This window comes from Pogona vitticeps, chromosome 3 (genome assembly GCF_051106095.1).
Source record: "Pogona vitticeps strain Pit_001003342236 chromosome 3, PviZW2.1, whole genome shotgun sequence".
Lineage (NCBI taxonomy): Eukaryota > Metazoa > Chordata > Lepidosauria > Squamata > Agamidae > Pogona > Pogona vitticeps.
Window position 1 is genome coordinate 53,168,968 of NC_135785.1, and position 18,006 is coordinate 53,186,973.

Genomic DNA, 18,006 nt, shown 5'->3' on the forward strand with positions numbered 1-18,006 from the left:
AATTATACCAGCGACGGCCCTACCTGGAGAGCGGAGTCTCATGACAGTTACACACACATTGGTAACACCTCGTATAGATTACTGCAATGCGCTCTATGTGGCGCTGCCTTTGAAAACTGTCTGGCGACTGCAACTGGTCCAGATTCAAGCTGTACAGCTGGTGAATGATGGGGCCGCTGGGGGACACACCAAGCCAATTCTGTTTAACTTACATTGGCTACCAGTTGCTGCCCGGGATGAATTCAGAGTGCTTGTTTTGACATATAAAGCCCCAAACAGCTTAGGCCCTGGATACCTGAAGGACCGCCTCCTTCCATATGAGCCTACCCGGCAGTTAAGGTCTAGCCAGGGGGCCCTTTTGAAAGAGCCGTCCCTCAAGGAGGTAAGAGGGATGGCTTGTAGACAAAGGGCCTTTTCAGCAGCTGCCCCCAGACTATGGAACACTATCCCAAGATTCGGCTGACGCTGACGCTGATGACATTTTGGCGCCAGGTCAAAACCTTCCTGTTCCACAAGGCTTTTGATTGAAATAATATCAATTGTGGGTCCTGATGGCAATTTTTAGAGTATATATTTTAATTGTATTATAATTGTTTATCTTTTTGTTGTATTTTAATTGTTGTAAGCCGCCCAGAGATCTTTGGTAGAGTGGGTGGCATATAAGTTAAATAAATAAACAAATAAATAAATAAGAACTTGATGCACAGCCTTGAAGAAGACGATTTATCATCGAAAGCTCACTGTTTGTTTGTTTTTAAAATATTCTTAAGTGTTGATTAAAGTTATCACCTACTTTTGCATTTGCATTGTTTCCATGACCATGCGGCCTTATCCCGATTTTACCAGAATATTTACTAGCCCTTATAAGTTTACTAAAAGTATGCAAGTGAGTTCCCATGGCCTATTTCTCATTTCCTTTATACTATACTCACATTAGCTGCAGGTAGCCCTTTGACTTTATTTTATGGCTGCTGCACATGGTTGCCTGTTTTGCTTTAATGGGCACTAAAATTACATCATAGAGCATTTCCAGGGACTGGACACCTGTGAGATGCTCTGCCTTCTGGTCCTACATGGCTTTAAGGTATACAGGCAAAGCTTTGATATTGCATTTGTCTTTGCATTCTTCTTTTCCGTTTCCTCCTAATTTACGCTTTTCTCTTGATTTGATATGTATGTATAGAGAGGGGGGTATGGATGGTGATTAAGTATGGCTAAGTGTCATACAAATACCATTTTTTTAAAATTAGGAGGCACAACAGAGTTTAGAATTCACAATAAGCAAGGTTTTCTGGCTGTGTGAAGTACATTACAGTGGGGTCTCTACTTAAGAACGTCCCTACTTAAGAACAATTCCACTTAAGAACAGCTCCATTTGCTAAATTTTGCTTCTACTTGAGAACAAAAATCCAGATAAGAACAGGAAAAAAAACTTTCCTGCTCTTTTTTTAACCTTAGGTCATCTTGGGTTAAAAAAAAGTTCTCCCCCTAGTGGTAGAGTACGTATTAACCAGCTTTGCATTAGTTCCTATGGGAACTAATGCTTCAATGTACGAACGCACCTCTACATAAAAAAAACAGCCAGAACGGATTAATTGGTTTTCAGTCCATTGCTTCAAAATTAGCTTTGTCAGAAGTGCTTTTAACACTTCCCTGACCTAAGGGGAAAAAAAGAAAAAAATCCGCCTCTAGTGGTAGAAGGCGGAATAGCAGCTTCCCATTAGTTTCTATGGACGGAAAAGAGCAGATACGGATTAAATGGTTTTCAATGCATTCCTATGGGAAATGCAGATTCTACATAAGAACTTTTCCACTTGAGAACCACCTTCCAATACAGATTAAGTTCTTAAGTAGAGACCCCACTGTATAAGGCAGTGGTCTCAAACTCAATTTACCTGGAGGCCGCTGGAGGCAGAGTCTGGGTGAGGCTGGGCCGCATCAGATTTCCTGCCAAGCGGAGCAAGAGCCTGAGGAGGCCACCCAGGAGTTTCCTTAGTCTGGCTGGGACTACGAGGAGGAGGAGGAGGAGGGGTGTGCGAGCCCCCATCGCCGGCCACGACCCCCTCCAGCTCCTTCTTCACTACCACCACCACCAACAGGACAAAGAAGCGGAGAAGGGAGGGAGCACTGGCAACCGCCTAGCGGGGGGGGGGGAGGGCATGACATAAAATTAAAAAAAAAACCTCACAGAATTGCCTTGCCAAAGGAGAAAAGCCCCCTTCGGTACCCGTGAAATTAAACAGAACGGGGTGGGTCCTCCACAGGTGCACGCGCGGATGCACACGCACACACATGGAGGTCTGGCAACCTCCTTAAGGACCCCTCTCAAAAAACTGTGCACTCAGCAGCAGCTACCCCCACCACGACAGAGGAGCAAACTTTGCGAGGCCAGCCCAGGCAGCCTCCAGAGCTGAGGCACCTGAAGCAGGAGGAGGAGGAGGAAGCACAGCCGGGTGCTGAGGCGGCCACTGGCGGGGCTGGTGCTGGGGGTGCCAAGAGAGAAAGAGAGCCAGAGAGCCTCTTACCTGGAAGAGGTGGCAGCAGCAGCTGCTGTTGGCGGCTTGGAGGCGCTCTTCGAAGATGGGCCGGGAGTGAGCTTCGCTCTCAGGCATTGCTCAGCGGTGGCTCGGACTCTCAGGGAAAAGGGCCAGCAGTGCGCCTTGCTCACTGGCTCTCCCCCAAGACAGCGCCTCTTGCACTCTGGCTGGCAGGCTGCATTTCCGGATGGAGGGTGCAAAAGGCGCTGTCTTGGGAGATAGCCGGCGAGCGAGGCAATGCTTTTTTTGACTCTTGACAGCAGAGGACGCGTGGGCGCTTTGGGGGAGCAGGGAAGGCGGGGGCCACAAACTATTATCTGGAGGGCCGCAAATGGCCCCCGGGCCACATGTTTGAGTCCCCTGTTATAAGGTATGAAATACATACAGTAGAGCAATAGTTAGAGACGGTGAATAATGAAATCAATCTCAAACCAGCAGCAAGAATAAAAGCATTCTTTTTCTTGGGAGATTGCTAAATTCATTAAAATACCATCTTATTGCCCTCTCAAACATTTGTCTTGGCATCTGTTCACTTGATTTTCTAATTAGCTGGCATTTGTTTTGTGTTTAATAAACAGAGTACTAGGTGTGAGATGCAGTGCAAAGTACTTCTGCACAAGAAATGAGGGTAGTGTTTGGACAATGGCTGTGTTACCCATTCATTGCTTTAAATCTTTTTAAAGTTTGTTTTTTAATTAACTCTAATAGCTATTTTCGGCTGTGAAGATCAGTGTCTCCTTTGAATACTGTAGAAATGGCAGCAAGAGGCAGAATGTTGCAAGATACAAGAGGGTGCTGATAAGTATTGAGCCTTTCCCAGAGAAAATTGAGCTAGGAAGCTGTAACTGCTACACTATTCTACATATTCCTCCAGGAAGTTAATGCACTTGTGACATCTGTCCTGCAGCTTCTTAAGTGTCTGCAAATAAAATTCTTCCAACTGCTGGTGTAACCACTCATTTGCAGCATTAGTTGCCTCCAGAACACTCCCAAATCGTTGTCCCTTTAGGTGTTTCTTGAATTTGGGGAATAGATAATAGTCAGAAGGAGCTAAGTCAGGAGAAGGGTGGATGGGGCATCAGTTGAAAGCCTAAGGAGGTCACTTTTGCCATTGTTTCACCTGCAGTGTGTGATGAGACATTGTCATGCAACAGGATGACACCTTTGGAGAGCTTTCCTTGATGTTTTTCCTTAGTTTTTCCTCAACTTTGTCAATAAAGCACAGTAATATTTTTCATTGATGGCTGAACCCTGTTGGAGGTAGTCCACAAGCAGAACTCCCTTCTCATCCCAAAAAACTGTTACCATTTGCTTCTGCACCGACCTTTGCACTCAGAACTTCTTTGGCCTGGGACAACTACAATTCCTTAGACTGTTCCTTTGTCTCAGGATCATAACAGTAGATCCATGTCTCATCACCAGTTACCAGTTTGCCCAGGAAATCTGACTCATTTCTTGCAAAATGTTCCAAAACAGCCACCAATGACACCACATGTTTTCTCTTTTTTTTTCGGTTGTCAAAAGTTTGGGGATTCACTTTGTTGCCAGCTTTCTCATTTCCAAGTCATTGTGGATAATGGCACCAGCTCTCTCACGTGATATTCTCAGATATATAGCAATACTTTTGGCTGATATTTGGCGATCCTCCATGATCATGTAATGGATGGCTTTCACATTTGAAGGCACAGAGACAGAAACAGGCCTTCCACTGCGTTTCTCACTTTCAACACCAAAATGGTCAGTTTTAAAATTGACAACCCAATGTTTAACTGTTGCATATGAAGGGCCACTGTCATCCATAGTTTGTGACATTTCATCATAGATCTGCTTTACACCTTTCCATTGAAGAAACAGAAACTTGATCATGGTCCTATGCTCTTCCACATTGAACGTTTTCCTGGGGGTCCAATCGCGGTGCCGATCATGGTGGTGGGGGACCCCCAGAAGGTCTCCGATGGTGGCGGGGAAGTCTCCCAGGGCTTCCCTGCCACCATCTGAGACCTCTTGGGGGTCTCTTTTCCTAACCATTGGGGTGAAAGAGCAGCCTCTTCTCCACCAACGGTTTGAATGGAACGAAAAAAACGCAGGGAAAATTTGAATTTCCCGCCCTTTCCCCCTGCCTTTTTTTCGTTCATAGGTCGAGGCTCCGTTCGCAAGTCGATGCAGATTTTTGCGAACCGAACCGTTTGTAAGTCAAAATGTTCATAGGTAAGGATGTTTGTAAATCGAGGTTCCACTGTATATCATCGTCTTCTGTGGGCTTTAGAGTCTATGATCTTCAGGATCTGGCTGTTTCTCTTGCCTGTCAAGTTTGTGAGGTTCTGGCCTATTCTTGTTGGAAGACTCATCCAATGGAGCGATGATACGTCTTAGCCTTCTGCTAGCTGTCAAAAGATTGCCTTTTGTTGTTGTTGTTTAGTCGTTAAGTTGTGTCAGACTCTTCGTGACGCCATGGACCAGAGCATGCCAGGCCTTCCTGTCTTCCACTGCTTCCTGGAGTTTGGTCAAATTTATATTGGTAGCTTCGATGACGCTGTCCAATCATCTCATCCTCTGTTGTCCCCTTCTCATGCCCTCACACTTTCCCAGCATCAGGGTCTTTTCCAGGGAGTCTTCTCTTCTCATGAGGCGGACAAAGTATTGGAGCCTCAGCTTCAGGATCTGTCCTTCCAATGAGCACTCAGGGTTGATATCCTGCAGAATGGATAGGTTTGTTCTCCTTGCAGTCCAGGGGACTCTCAGCAGTCTCCTCCAGCACCACAATTCAAAAGTATCAATTCTTCGGCAGGCAGCCTTCTTTATGGTCCAACTCTCACTTCCATACATAGCTACTGGAAAAGCCATAGCTTTGACTATGCGGACCCTTGTTGGCAAGGTGATGCCTCTGCCATTTAAGATGCTGTCTAGATTTGTCATTTCTTTCCTCCCAAGAAGCAGGCATCTTTTAATTTCATGGCTGCTGTTCCCACCTGCAGTAATCATGGAGCCCAAGAAGGTAAAATCTGTCACTGCCTCCATATCTTCCCCTTCTATTTGCCAGGAGGTGATGGGACCAGTGGCCATGATCTTAGCTTTTTTGATGTTGAGCTTCAGACCATTTTTTGCTCTCTCCTCCTTCACCCTCATTAAGAGGTTCTTTAATTCCTCCTGACTTTCTGCCACCAGAGTAATATCATCTGCATATCTGAGGTTGTTGATATTTCTTCCGGCAATCTTAATTCGAGTTTGGGATTCCTTCAGTCCAGCCTTTTGCATGATGTATTCTGCATATAAGTTAAATAAGCAGGGAGACAATATAGAGCCTTGTCATACTCCTTTCCCAATTTTGAACCAATCAGTTGTTCCATATCCAGTTCTAACTGTTGCTTCCTGCCCCACATATAGATTTCTCAGGAGGTAGACAAGGTAGTCAGGCAGTCCCATTTCTTTAAGGACTTGCCATAGTTTCTTTTTGTTGACACAGTCAAAGGCTTTTGCGTAGTCAGTGAAGCAGAAGTAGATTTTTTCTGGAACTCTCTGGCTTTCTCCATAATCCAGCGCATGTTAGCAATTTGGTCTCTAGTTCCTCTGCCCCTTCGAAATCCAGCTTGTACTTTTGGGAGTTCTCGGTCCATATACTGCTGAAGCCTACCTTGTAGGATTTTGAGCATAACCTTGCTAGCGAGTGAAATGAGTGTAATTGTACGGTAGTTGGAGTATTCTTACATCCCTACCAGTTTTGTCCTTTATCATGTCCATCTTTGCACAAAACATTCCTTTAATGTCTCCAATTTTCTGGAATAGATCTCTGTTTTTTCCCTTTCTATTATTTTCCTCTGTTTCTTTGTACTGTTTGTTTAAGAAGGCCCTCTGGTCTCTTGTTGGTATTCTTTGGAAGTCTGCATTCAATTTTCTGTAACTTTCCCTATCTCCCTTGCATTTTGTTTCCCTTCTCTTCTCTGCTATTTGTAAGGCCTCATTGGACAGCCACTTTGCTTTCTTGCATTTCCTTTTCTTTGGGATGGTTTTTGTTGCTCCCTCCTGTACAATGTTACGGGCCTCTATCCAAAGTTCTTCAGGCACTCTGTCCACCAAATCCAGTTCCTTTAATCTGTTCTTCACTTCCACCGTGTATTCATAAGGGATTTGGTTTAGATTCTACCTGACTAGCCCAGTGGTTTTTCCTACTTTCTTCAGTGTAAGCTTGAAGGTTGCCTAGGCATGTAATTGAAAACAAGCAGAGCTGCTCTATCAAAGGGAACGGAGAGAGAAGGGAGAGTATGCGTAAACTAATAAGCATATGGAGAGAAAGTTAAAGATCTAGCTAGATCGTCATTGCTGTGCCTTGCTAAGACTGTTGAAGAAAAGAGAAATTGATTCATATGATACTTTGTTGTCTGGTGCTTCATAGGCATCCTTGAGTCTTGAGAGACTATGGTAACGTGCTCTGTATGGAGGACCTTGATGCTGTATGCGAAGCTGGAGTGTCCTCTCCAGAGCACAGTCATAGGCATCCTTTAGTCTCGAGAGACTATGGTAACGTGCTCTGTATGGAGGACTTCGACGCTGTATGTGAAGCTGGAGTGTCCTCTCCATAGCACGAAGCCTGGATAAAATATGGAGGATAGGCTGTTACCCAAGCAGCAAATCCCCCCTCTCCACATCACTGAGATAGTACAATGGAAAGGCAAGAGCCAATACAACTGGTACCAGCGATGTCGCAGGAGTCATCAAAATGACACAAACTGCCTCCGGGACTCCGGCTCCGGATTTTGCCTCGAGGTTAACTCCTGAAGCCTTTTCCATCAGTGGATATAGCCACAAGGCAGTGGAGGTTTGAAATCAGAGTTTTCCTTCTCCTAGATGGGCTGCCTTCCCGCCTACCCGGGCTGCTTCCTCGCCGCATGGGTGATTGTCTGTTGATGTCGACAGCAATTTCTCCTTCTCTTTTTTCATATTTGCTTTTAACACTTTAATAGTTATCTTATTTGATTTTATCTACCTTGATATATTGTATGCTTTATTTTGCAGTTTTGCCTATCTTTTCCCCCCACATCTTTTTATGGTTCTATTATTCATTTTAAGTTAGATTATTATTCTATTGTTATTATTTTCCTTTATTATGTTTATCTGAAAAAATCTTTGTTGCAGTAAACAGCTTGGAATCAAGATGAGTATGTTTGAACTTGATCTCTAAGATCTGATTTAGATATCCTTCCAGTACATTTGCCTTCAGAGATTAGCTAATTAGTATCTGGTCAGTGGTGTGGTTGCAATACTTTCTCTGGGTAGAATCAGTTTTTTTAAAAGAATAGTGCTTCTGTTTTGGATGATTTATTGCTTTTATTTATGGTTGTTTTGTGTGTTTTCTGTGCCATTAAGTCATAACACAGCGATTTGAATAGGGCTTTCAAGGTGAGATATTTAAGGAGTGGATTTACCAGTTCCATACTCCTGTGAGTTTCCATGGTCAAGTGGGTATTTGAACCTTGGTCTCCAGAGTCCCAGTCCTTATCTGCTACATCACAGTGGGAATTAATGGTTGTTTTACTAACTCCTTTTTGGCCAATGGCCAGGCCCTACTGATGTTCATGTACGTTTTACGTAACTCTCTGTGGGTAATTGACAAGATACCAGGACACATTTAGTTCACAGTCAGGGACAAGGCATGTGACTGAGAGGTAACCCACCACCTCATCAGTTAGATGTAGTTAATTGGGGGAAGTTATACAAACCTTACGCAAATGTCAGTAGAATTCTGACCTATATGTTACCTGTGCCAAGCAATAATTTTAAGCAAGTAAATAAAGTATATATATTTCCTCTAATGTTTTAATTTTTGCTTTTAAATTATGAGTTGCTTTGGAGACCTCTTACTCCAAAAGTTTAAATATCTTTATCTGCTAACTATATACATTTGTGTTGTTTATCACTGCAGAAACTATCTTGGCTAGTCTGGATAGTGTTTGTGATTTACAGTGGAGTAGTTGCTGTGTCAGCAGAACTTCCAGTCTATTTTCTTAGTCTGCCTCCAGCCACATTTGTGTATGAGTTATGCCCAAGACAGAAGGAAGCAGTAGAAAACAAAAATGATACAGTGTAGCGGTGTTTTATACAGTATTAGCTGTTTGCATGAAGCTGCCTCAAAGTTGTGTGCAGTAAGGACATCCAATATGAAGTTATCGACAAGTTAGTACTTAAAAGAACCTTCAGAAAAAGTTGTATTGGGAGGTGAAGTTTTCCTTTTTCTTTTGACAAGGTTGAGGGAGTCCCTGAAAAGTAACATTCTACATGCGTTGGCAGAATCATAGTGTGGCCATTTCTCCCAGCTACGTGACAGTTTTTAGTGAGCCTTTTTTTTCTTGTAGCATTTTCTGACCAGTACATCTCTGCTTTTGCTTGTAGGATCTTCTTCTGTTTTTAAAATATATTCCCTAGTTCCCCTTCGGTGAAATCATTTTGCTTGCTTGACTGACTGACAGTGAGCCTGGCAGTGCCAGGAGTGTCCCTAGGTAATTGGCTGCTATGTCCATGGATTCTGGGATAGACTATGCCTCAGGGAGGTTTGGTGTGTTTATTTGCAAGAAATTAGTAGCTATTTCTAGGATGTACACTGAATCCACAAGGCTCTCTCTCTCTCTTGGGAATGCTGCTAATAACTTTCCTGTCAAAGCTAATTTGTAAATAATCTTTTCTCTTGGCAAATAGGGTTTCATTGTTGTTGTGTAGCACTTTGCTTGTGACTGTGACTGATTTCTGCTGCCTGAAAACAACCCCTCAGTATTCCCCTGGTAGATTGATTATTTCCTGGAGCTAGTTGCTTTCAAGAACTGTTATTAAGACATTTATGACACTTGCTAAGACAGTCAGTGACAAATGTGATGTGTAGGTGGTGGAGTTAAAAAAAATAAACTGAGTTTTATCACTATTAATGACTTAGACCTACTCTAGTTTCCTTGTTTGGAAAATGCAGCTGTCCACAAAGGGCTTGCCCAGTGCATTGAACTGATAAAATGAGTTATCTCTAGAACTTAGATCCAAATGGGGGAGTCTGGCCAACATTTGTTCAGTTTGCTTGCTATTATTTATGCAGTTGACTTAATGGCCTTCCAAGGGGAATGCACAGTTATTTGTGCTGGCTTCACTGCTTGGGTTTCTCCTTAGTACACTGGGCACTACAGAAATAATCTCTGCCATGTTTTATCTACGAGCTAGAAGTGCACTGTGGCAGACTTGGCTGAGCTAGCCCTGGAAGTTGTCAGCATAATTTATATAAATTAATTATAATGAGGAGGGCACTATCAGTCTGGTCAAGCACCCATAAGTGGAAGAATTCTGTTTAGTCCATTTCCATTGCTCTGTCTTTGGCTATAGATAGCAGTTGGTTTATTTTTCTTTTACAGCAGCCTTTTGTGTGAGTATACATTTATATAAACATTAAAATGTTCTCCTGTCTCTCTTTCCTAACTTCATGCCTTTTTATTATGTGTCTGGTTTCTTCGACCTTGTCTCATATGCCTTCCTTTCTAAACAATCCCTTTACAGTCTCTACTGCTCTCTTCTGAGTCCTCTCCAATTTGTCTCCATACAGAGGCAGATTTTAGTGGGAATTCCTCATTGAGAAGCCTGCAAGTGGAAGGTGTTAAATGAGCAGTTCCTCATAATTAGTTAATTGATTGCATAATTAACCTTTCCCAGTTTTCAGAGCTGTTGGTCTTAATTGCTATTCATTCTTCTGTTCTTGAATTGACATGCCAACAGATTGCTGCTCACATCTCATGGTCAGGTTCAGGAATTAATTATCTGTTGAATGCTGTCACCTTTCTTCAGAGGCCTGTTTATGTCTAACGTTTGAATTTATTTTACTGTGGAGGCTGTGAAGGGGAAACAAGTATTGTCAACTCATCTCTGCTCAACAATACATTCCCCTTACCTACTCAAATATGGTTATATTTTCAATAATACAAATTGTGAGTAAGGCTAAATAAACTTGTGTCTTAGTTAGGATTTGAAATCATTACCAGACTCTTGTTTTAACTTTGGTTGAGAGGGGAACCATAAGGTTCAAAACTTCTGTTGCCTTTTGCATCTGTATGCACAGCTGTTTCAGAAGGTATGCTCACCAGCACTCATATGATGCTTTTTTCAGCAGTGATTCAGCTGCAGGTTACAAGCCCATGAGGTGACCACAGCTCAGTGCAAAAGCTACCGGTTCTAGGAACTCATCTTAAGGTCAGGGGCTTCGGTCTTCATTAACATACAGTTGCCCATGTTCCTGACCTATCACTGGCCCCTTCACTTGTAGCCAGGTGTTTCCAATTTATGGATCATTTACTTGTTTGTTACTATTTACCTTAAAAAGAAGTGTGTACAACATCAGCTGTGAAGGTCCTCCTTTCTTTTCTTTGTTTTTTTCATAGCTGAAACTGTACCACTAAATAGGAAATGGAAGAAATCTGGGGAGGCTTCTTTGATTTAAATTATAAGCACTTCCTTGAATAAGGAACAACATGATCTTCCATTTTCAGTCACAGATTTGGTAGAATTCCACTTAAGAACCAGTTTTCTGATCTTTTCTTCCTCTTTTCTTGTCTCAAGAAATGGGGCATCTGTAAGAATAAGAACTCAGGAGGTAGAACTGCTTCTGATTTTGCAATAAGGAGACAAAACATCATTCTTTCTTGGGTGCCATGAAGGAGTTGAAAAGGTTGTTACTGGAACTGGGCACAACATGCAATACTGTACTTGAATTGTTTGCATATGTTATGCCTAAGGCTCAGTACAACTGTTACACTTTTTAGCATATTTCATGGAACTGCAGAAAGGTTGCTGAATGTCCTTCAACCTGGCCAGTGTTTTATAAACTTACATAAATTCTGAAGTTTTAATGTGGTTAGGGGAGAAAAAAAGTGGTAAGTTCCTTGGTGAACATACTGTCATCAATTCTGTTTTATTTTAATTGACCAGAGCCTTTTTTTTCATTGAGGCTTTTATGTAAGCAGATCAGTGGTTTTGTTTTAACAGGGATGGTGGTGTTGAATTCATTTCAGTTTGAGGGTGAGTCCTGGATCTGCAAAATGGGAAGAGCGAGTTGTTGGCCAGGGAACACTATTGCTTTTCCCAGGGAATGGAAAAAAGGAAAAGAACCATAGTGTTTCTGTTCTGAGTTTTAATCTCCTGACAACTAGTTCATGCTTATGTGCATGCTCTGCCTAAGCACAAGAAGTGTCTATTTGAAGGTAGTTCAAGCTGAGGAGCCATACCATTTTTAGCAATTCCAGTTTTGAAAAAAGTATCTTGAAAAGAGCTTAAAACAGGTTGTCTGATACTTTATTCTTCGGTTGTATTTATATCAGGGAGAGAAAATTAAGTGAGTACTAAAATCAGGGCTGGTAAACACGATGTCCAAACTGTCAGTTGCAAGCACAGCCTCCTGTTGTAACTTCTGTGTTGAGTTCTGTAGTTTGCTTTGTCTTAAAAGAGTTTAAGGGGTACAAGTGGTAGAAGTTCAAGTGCCAGCATAGCATCTCATGGAAGAGTCCCTCGAACATGGTTAAAATACAGAACAAAGGTTGAGTAAAGCATAGTAGTGTTAGTCTCAAATGCTGTCTCCTTTTGTTCTTTGGCTGCCGAGTGGTCAGCTGTTGGAGTTACGTTTCTGGGAACCAAAATAAGACTTGATTTTATTTTTTTTTTTTTGAATATGACAGGTGAATATTTTTGCAGCATCATGTCATGTATTTCAGGCAGCCCAGAAAAACTAGTGAAATTTTACTCTTTTGTGTTATTGTTTGTCAACGTTCTATATTAATCATTTGTATTTATTGCTTCCCGGCCATCTGTTTTGTGGTATTTTCTCAGTGCCTGTTGGCTGGAAGGTTGAAACGGACATATATTTTAAAAGACTTGACATGTATAAATTGAGTAATGGCTCTTTTCTTGTTGTGAAAAGCTCTATCTGTTCTTCAACTTAAGCCCAAAATACAGGCTTCACATGAATAGTACAAGCAAAAAAACACATAAACCCTAGCTCTTGCAACTACAGTGGTGCCTCGCTAGACGATGATAATCCATTCCAGTGAAATTGCTGTTTAGCAAAATCATTGTCTAGCAAAAAGCATTTCCTCATTGCAATGCATTGAAACCTGTTTAATGCGTTCCAATGGGGAAGAATCATCGTTGTCTAGTGAAGATCGGCCATAGGAAAGCCGCTTTGCGAACCACTGATTAGCAGTTTAAATAACTGTCTTGCGAAGCTTAGGTCCTGAAAACACCCGTTTTGCAAGCACGGACGGAGCTGTCAAAATCGTTGTCTAGCGAAAATTGGTTTGCGAAACAGGGACCAGTGAAATTCCCCCATAGCAATCACTGTTTTGCAAATCGCTATAGCGGTCACAAAAAGTCAATGTCTAGCAAAAAAACTATCATGCGGGATAACTGTCTAGCGAGGCACCACTGTAGTTGGTGAATTTTTTGTTCTGTGTTGAAGCACGTTAACATTATTTATTGCAGATTCTGGGTAGATAGAACAAAAGGCAGACTTTTAAAAAGTGGAGAGAGGCTTTATTTCTCCCACTTCTTGCATGTTGCTGGGGTAAAAGCACAGGGCAGGGATTTGTAAACTGTGTCTCTACAGATTTTGTTGGACTAAAACTCCCATCAGCCCTCACCAGTGTAGCAAGTGGTAAGGGATGCTGTAGGCTAGCAGCATCTGGAGTGCCCCACTTTGTCCTACCTTTGCACTAGCAAGGGGATCTAGTTAGCTGCTATGGGAGAAATACTGCATAGGTCTTTAATTCGAGTCAGCAAGAATGGGTAATTTAAATCCTACTCTAAGAACTGTTACCAGGAACTACACACCTGCTTTTGTGAAAGACTCACTGGACAGTGAAAATGAATCCTCACTAAACTGAAACAATTTGATATGACAACTGCAGCTAAGTCAGGAGGAGTCCCCCCCCCCCCGGACAAGTGTTGGTAAGCCAAAGATAGGTGACAGTTTCCACAGAGTGTCATATAGTATTCTAAGCACTTGAGCCAATGATTCTGCTGAGGAATTTCTTAAAGCCTGGACAACGAGTAAAAGCACATTATTGCTGTTAGTGTGAGAAGTCCCTCTGCCATCACAGAGACTCAGGGCAGCTGTCTTAGTCCGGAGCAGTGATTGCCTTGGACAGTGACATTTGCCATGGAGGCTTAGTTACCTTGGAAACATGGCCTGACTGCATCTCTGCTCTGTGAAGAACCCATTTGATGCTGTTGCTTTGCTCTGGAGGCTCATGCCTCTCAGCACTATATGGGTAGTCCCTTCTGAGCTGAATCAGTGTGGCATTAAAGGCCTGTCTGCAGTCCTAAAAGCATAACTCATCATAGCACTATCAAATAAAGCTGTGCACTTAAGGTAGAAGGACACAGCTCATAAAGAGCTGAGTGAATTGCCTGAGGAGAGTGTGTGCAGTGTTGAGGATTCTGTGCTCTAAATAGGACAAGATATGTAGGACTTTTAAAAATGTTTGCAGAGAGGTGTACATTTGTACTAATACTCACAAGCAAGTCATGTGTTGCAGAGTATTTCCTATCTGGTAATAATATTTAAAGAAAATTTTGATTAATGTCCATTATGCTAGGTATCTGTGAAGGAGAAGGGGATCCAATAACTCTTACTGTCACGACTGGTTATTTTTTCCTTTTTTCTTCTTTTCTTTTCCTTCCTTTTCCTTTTTTAAAATTTTCTAATGTCACTTATGCTGTCATTAAACAGTGGATGAAATCTGTTCTAAATAGATCAATGCACTTCCAAATAGGAGCAGAAGTCCTCTCCATTACCTTGTCTGTTCTTAATTTTTTCCCCCTACTTGCCATAATATTAAATTGGGCTGCCCTCTTGTGTAACCCATTAGAACTTTCATTTGTGTAATTCACTTTAAACATTCACCCTGATCAAGGTCTCCAGATGGTTGATGAGCTGACGTAATTGGTCTGTTCTTCTGGGTCTTGTCAGATTGCTGTTGTCCCAGGTTGGTGTCCTGATCACATGAAGGTTGCCAACTAGTGCATAGTAGAGTATGTTGCTTTTTTACACAGCAGTGTTTCCATAACTAGAACTGCTGTTCCAATAAAACTCAAACTGCAGCTCTAAAATTAAGCTTGTAGGCTGACATTAAGCCGATCAAGCTAGAGAACTATCAAGAGCCTGTGACAGAAACTTGTTTTTGTAGCTTCTTGACTGTGAAAATTCTGCTTAGGAATTGGGTTTTAGAACTGCCTTATTTACATCTTGCTTCAGAGCAGAAAAATCATTCTTAGATCAGAGGCAGAAATTTTGTTTTGCATGCCCCCAAAAATCTTTAAACAGAATAGAAGTTATAATTATGATGCTGTCAAATACATACACTTTTTGGGCAGTATTCAGAATGCAGGAATTCCTTATAAGGCATGTGTGATCTATACTTTCTTTTAATTACTGTCCTGTTTGCTATTGATGTGAGAGAGTGTCACTGTAAAAGAGGGGTGCCGAATCCAGTGGATAAAGTACTTTTGTTTCCAAGCAGCACTTATAAAGGGAGTGTGATATGACATACCCTGGCCTAAGTGACATGACACAGTGTACCACTTCTGTTTGAGTGTTATGTGTGCCATTGTGAAGCTATTATAGAGCTGCCTCATACCTGGTTCTGCTTTGTGTATCATAAGCAGCAGTGACAGATTGACTCTTGGGGCTCCTGCGATAACAGTATGTGAAGCTGAGACAGGTGATTTCCCAGGCTCTGGATACCACCTAAGGTGCTGACAAGTAAGAAAAAAAAAACCACCTTCTGTGTCATTTGACTTGAGTGGCAGGTGATTCTACCTCAAACTGAACAGGCTTGATAAATCTGACGAGGGCAGGCCTTCAATTCTCAAGGCTGCTTATCTGTGAGGAGCAGAATTCTAATTAATTGACATGTGCTTCCTTTTTATACTTTGGGCAAGTATCTGCTTATGAAAATGCAGCTGTATTCAAAAAGCCTCTTTTCATTACTTTCTCAGCTCTGATTAATCTATTGAAGTTCCTCATGTCCAATGAGACTACTTTGCTGGCAAAACACAACATCTTCACTTTGGCTCTTATGGTAAGTGTCCATTTTTGTTTTCAGAGAAGGCAGGGACATCATTTCTTTTAAAGTAAATGTATTTATTTCATATATTTATTCAGACATTTTTATAAGGCTTTTCATCAAAACAATCCTAAAGTGGTCTGCAATATATAATTAACATTGAATTTAAAATAAAATGAATAGAGTTGGTGGAACTGTATTTGCCTTGGGAAAAATGGATAAAGAGTATATTGTAGGTACTATAGGGAATCATTTTCTCAATTGAAGCTCTGTTTTTCTATGTAGCCAGATTAGGCACAAACAATGCAGATGTAAGATGGAGATGAATTTAAGAAAGTTTGCTGTATCTGGGTATTTATTTGTAGCTCTTAAATATTGGGGCAAGCTGTTTCATATAGGCGAGGATCAAATGCTCCTTTGTATTATGTTCTTCGTTGAACTACAGATCTGTAAACAAGTGAAATCTGAAAAAAGAAAGAAATGTTGCATTGGTATCCCCAAATCTAAAGAGGACAGATCTTTCCAGGGCCTCAACTAGCCTGAAGGAACTTTGTAGTGCTATTTAGGCCTCTGAACTGGGAATGAAAATTGTGCTGCAGTTCTGTCTATTGCTAGAAGGCTCAACTTTCTAGCCCTGCTATCTACTGGAATCTGAATACTGGCTAGTTATTCGTACAGTAGAGGAAGATTCTGGAGAGTGAGAAATATGATATTTTCTCTTTCTTTGCTACTGAAACATTCTCATACAAACAGGGATGTTTTTGAAACTTTACAATGGGGATGTGGTGAGCTTTTGGATTTCCAGGTGGTTTGAAGTTCATCTATCACAGTGGTCAGGGAACAGGGGTAAATTACCCCAAATGGGGTAAAAATGAAAATCCTGGGGGTAATGAGGATGAGCAGAGCCCCAATATTGATGCTCTCATATCCAATATGAAGCAACATCATTTCTCCAAAACCTGAAGTTTTCAAGTAAGTTGAAGCTTTCAAAGTAATTTTGAATAGATTCAATAAGATTTTGAATTCAAATAATGTATGATTTCCTTCCTTTCAAATCAAGGGGGTAATGTCGGTGTATATAAATTTTTTTTTGGGGGGGGTAAAAGGTTAAAAAGTTCCCTCACCCCTGATCTATCATATCCAATGAGAAAGCATTATGGAACTTGTAGTCCAAAACATCTGGAGGGCCAAAGGTTCTTCACTCTTTCCTCACAACATTCATCTGTCAAATCCATTTCTTAATATGAGGATACTTAATATGAGTTGTTGGAGGCTTGAACAGCCTACCTCATTCTCCTAATTTATTATTTGCCTCTCCTTTCCCCTCTCTGTAATGACACCTCAAGGTCCTGTATAGCAGGGATTTTCAGACACACTTGTCATGGATGGTTCAGGCTCTTTAAATGTTCCTTTTAAAACCCCATACCTATTGCTGACAGCAACTGATACTATCTGAGCATCACAAAGCACTGTTTTTTCTAGGTAAAGAAAAAATAGTGACTGTATTTATGGTCAGACTATTTCATCTACGAAGACAGGAGGGCCTGGCATGCTCTGGTCCATGGGGTCACGAAGAGTCGGACACGACCAAACGACAAAAACAATTTCATCTACAAAAACAAAGTGACCGCTTCATTAATTTTAGGGCTTATGATACTTATCTCTTCTGTATAAGTTTTTCTGTTGTAATTGTTATAGTCTTTTGTTTTTAAAGGTGGTAAACCTGTTTAATATGTTCATCACTTATGGAGATACGTTCCTTCCAACTCCTAGTAGCTATGATGAGCTATACTATGAAATCATCAGGATGCACCAGAGTTTTGATAATTTGTATTCCATGGGTAAGTAGTATTGGAGAACTTGGTTTTCAGTTGACAAATTAAATGTACATGAGAAAGAAGCTCTCTGTCTCTCTGTCCCCCCCCCCTCTCTCTCTCTCTCTCTCTCTGTGTGTGTGTGTGTGTGAGAGAGAGAGAGAGAGAGAGAGAGAGAATTGTATGTGATTGCTGGTCAGCCTGCATACTTACAGTAAAGCTGTAGATCAGCACATGAATGCAAAATAATGCATCTTGAAAGGGTAGAGCTTCCTTCTTTCTAGTGAAAGACATTTTGAAGGCAGCTTTCCTTCAAGACCAAACTTACAGAAACAACATTGTTTAGTAGAGAATGATCACCTTGTTTACTGCTGTGTACGTGAAAGTGTGTTTGTTGCTGTTCCTGGACACATATTTAAATGGCTGCAAGAAACACCGTGCCCTCATTTAGAGCCAGCCTGCTGTGTGCAGAGTGTTGCCAGCTGGGAAAACATTCCTTAGTCTCAGGTCAGAGAGCAAGCACGCCCCCAGAGCCAATCAGCAGCAGGAACCAAGCCAGCACTGTAGAGGCAGAGTAGG

General features: G+C 41.6%; 1 protein-coding gene across 6 annotated transcripts in view; it reads left to right on the plus strand.

Moving 5' to 3' along the window:
• ARMH3 (armadillo like helical domain containing 3) overlaps positions 1-18,006 on the plus strand; it is a 169,181-nt gene that overhangs the window by 62,234 nt on the left and 88,941 nt on the right. For all 6 annotated transcript variants that reach the window (XM_020790836.3, XM_020790834.3, XM_020790839.3 and 3 more), the window contains 2 exons: positions 15,546-15,628; positions 17,328-17,454. In XM_020790836.3, coding sequence (XP_020646495.1) covers positions 15,546-15,628; positions 17,328-17,454 — 210 coding nt within the window. The remainder of the gene's footprint in view (positions 1-15,545; positions 15,629-17,327; positions 17,455-18,006) is intronic.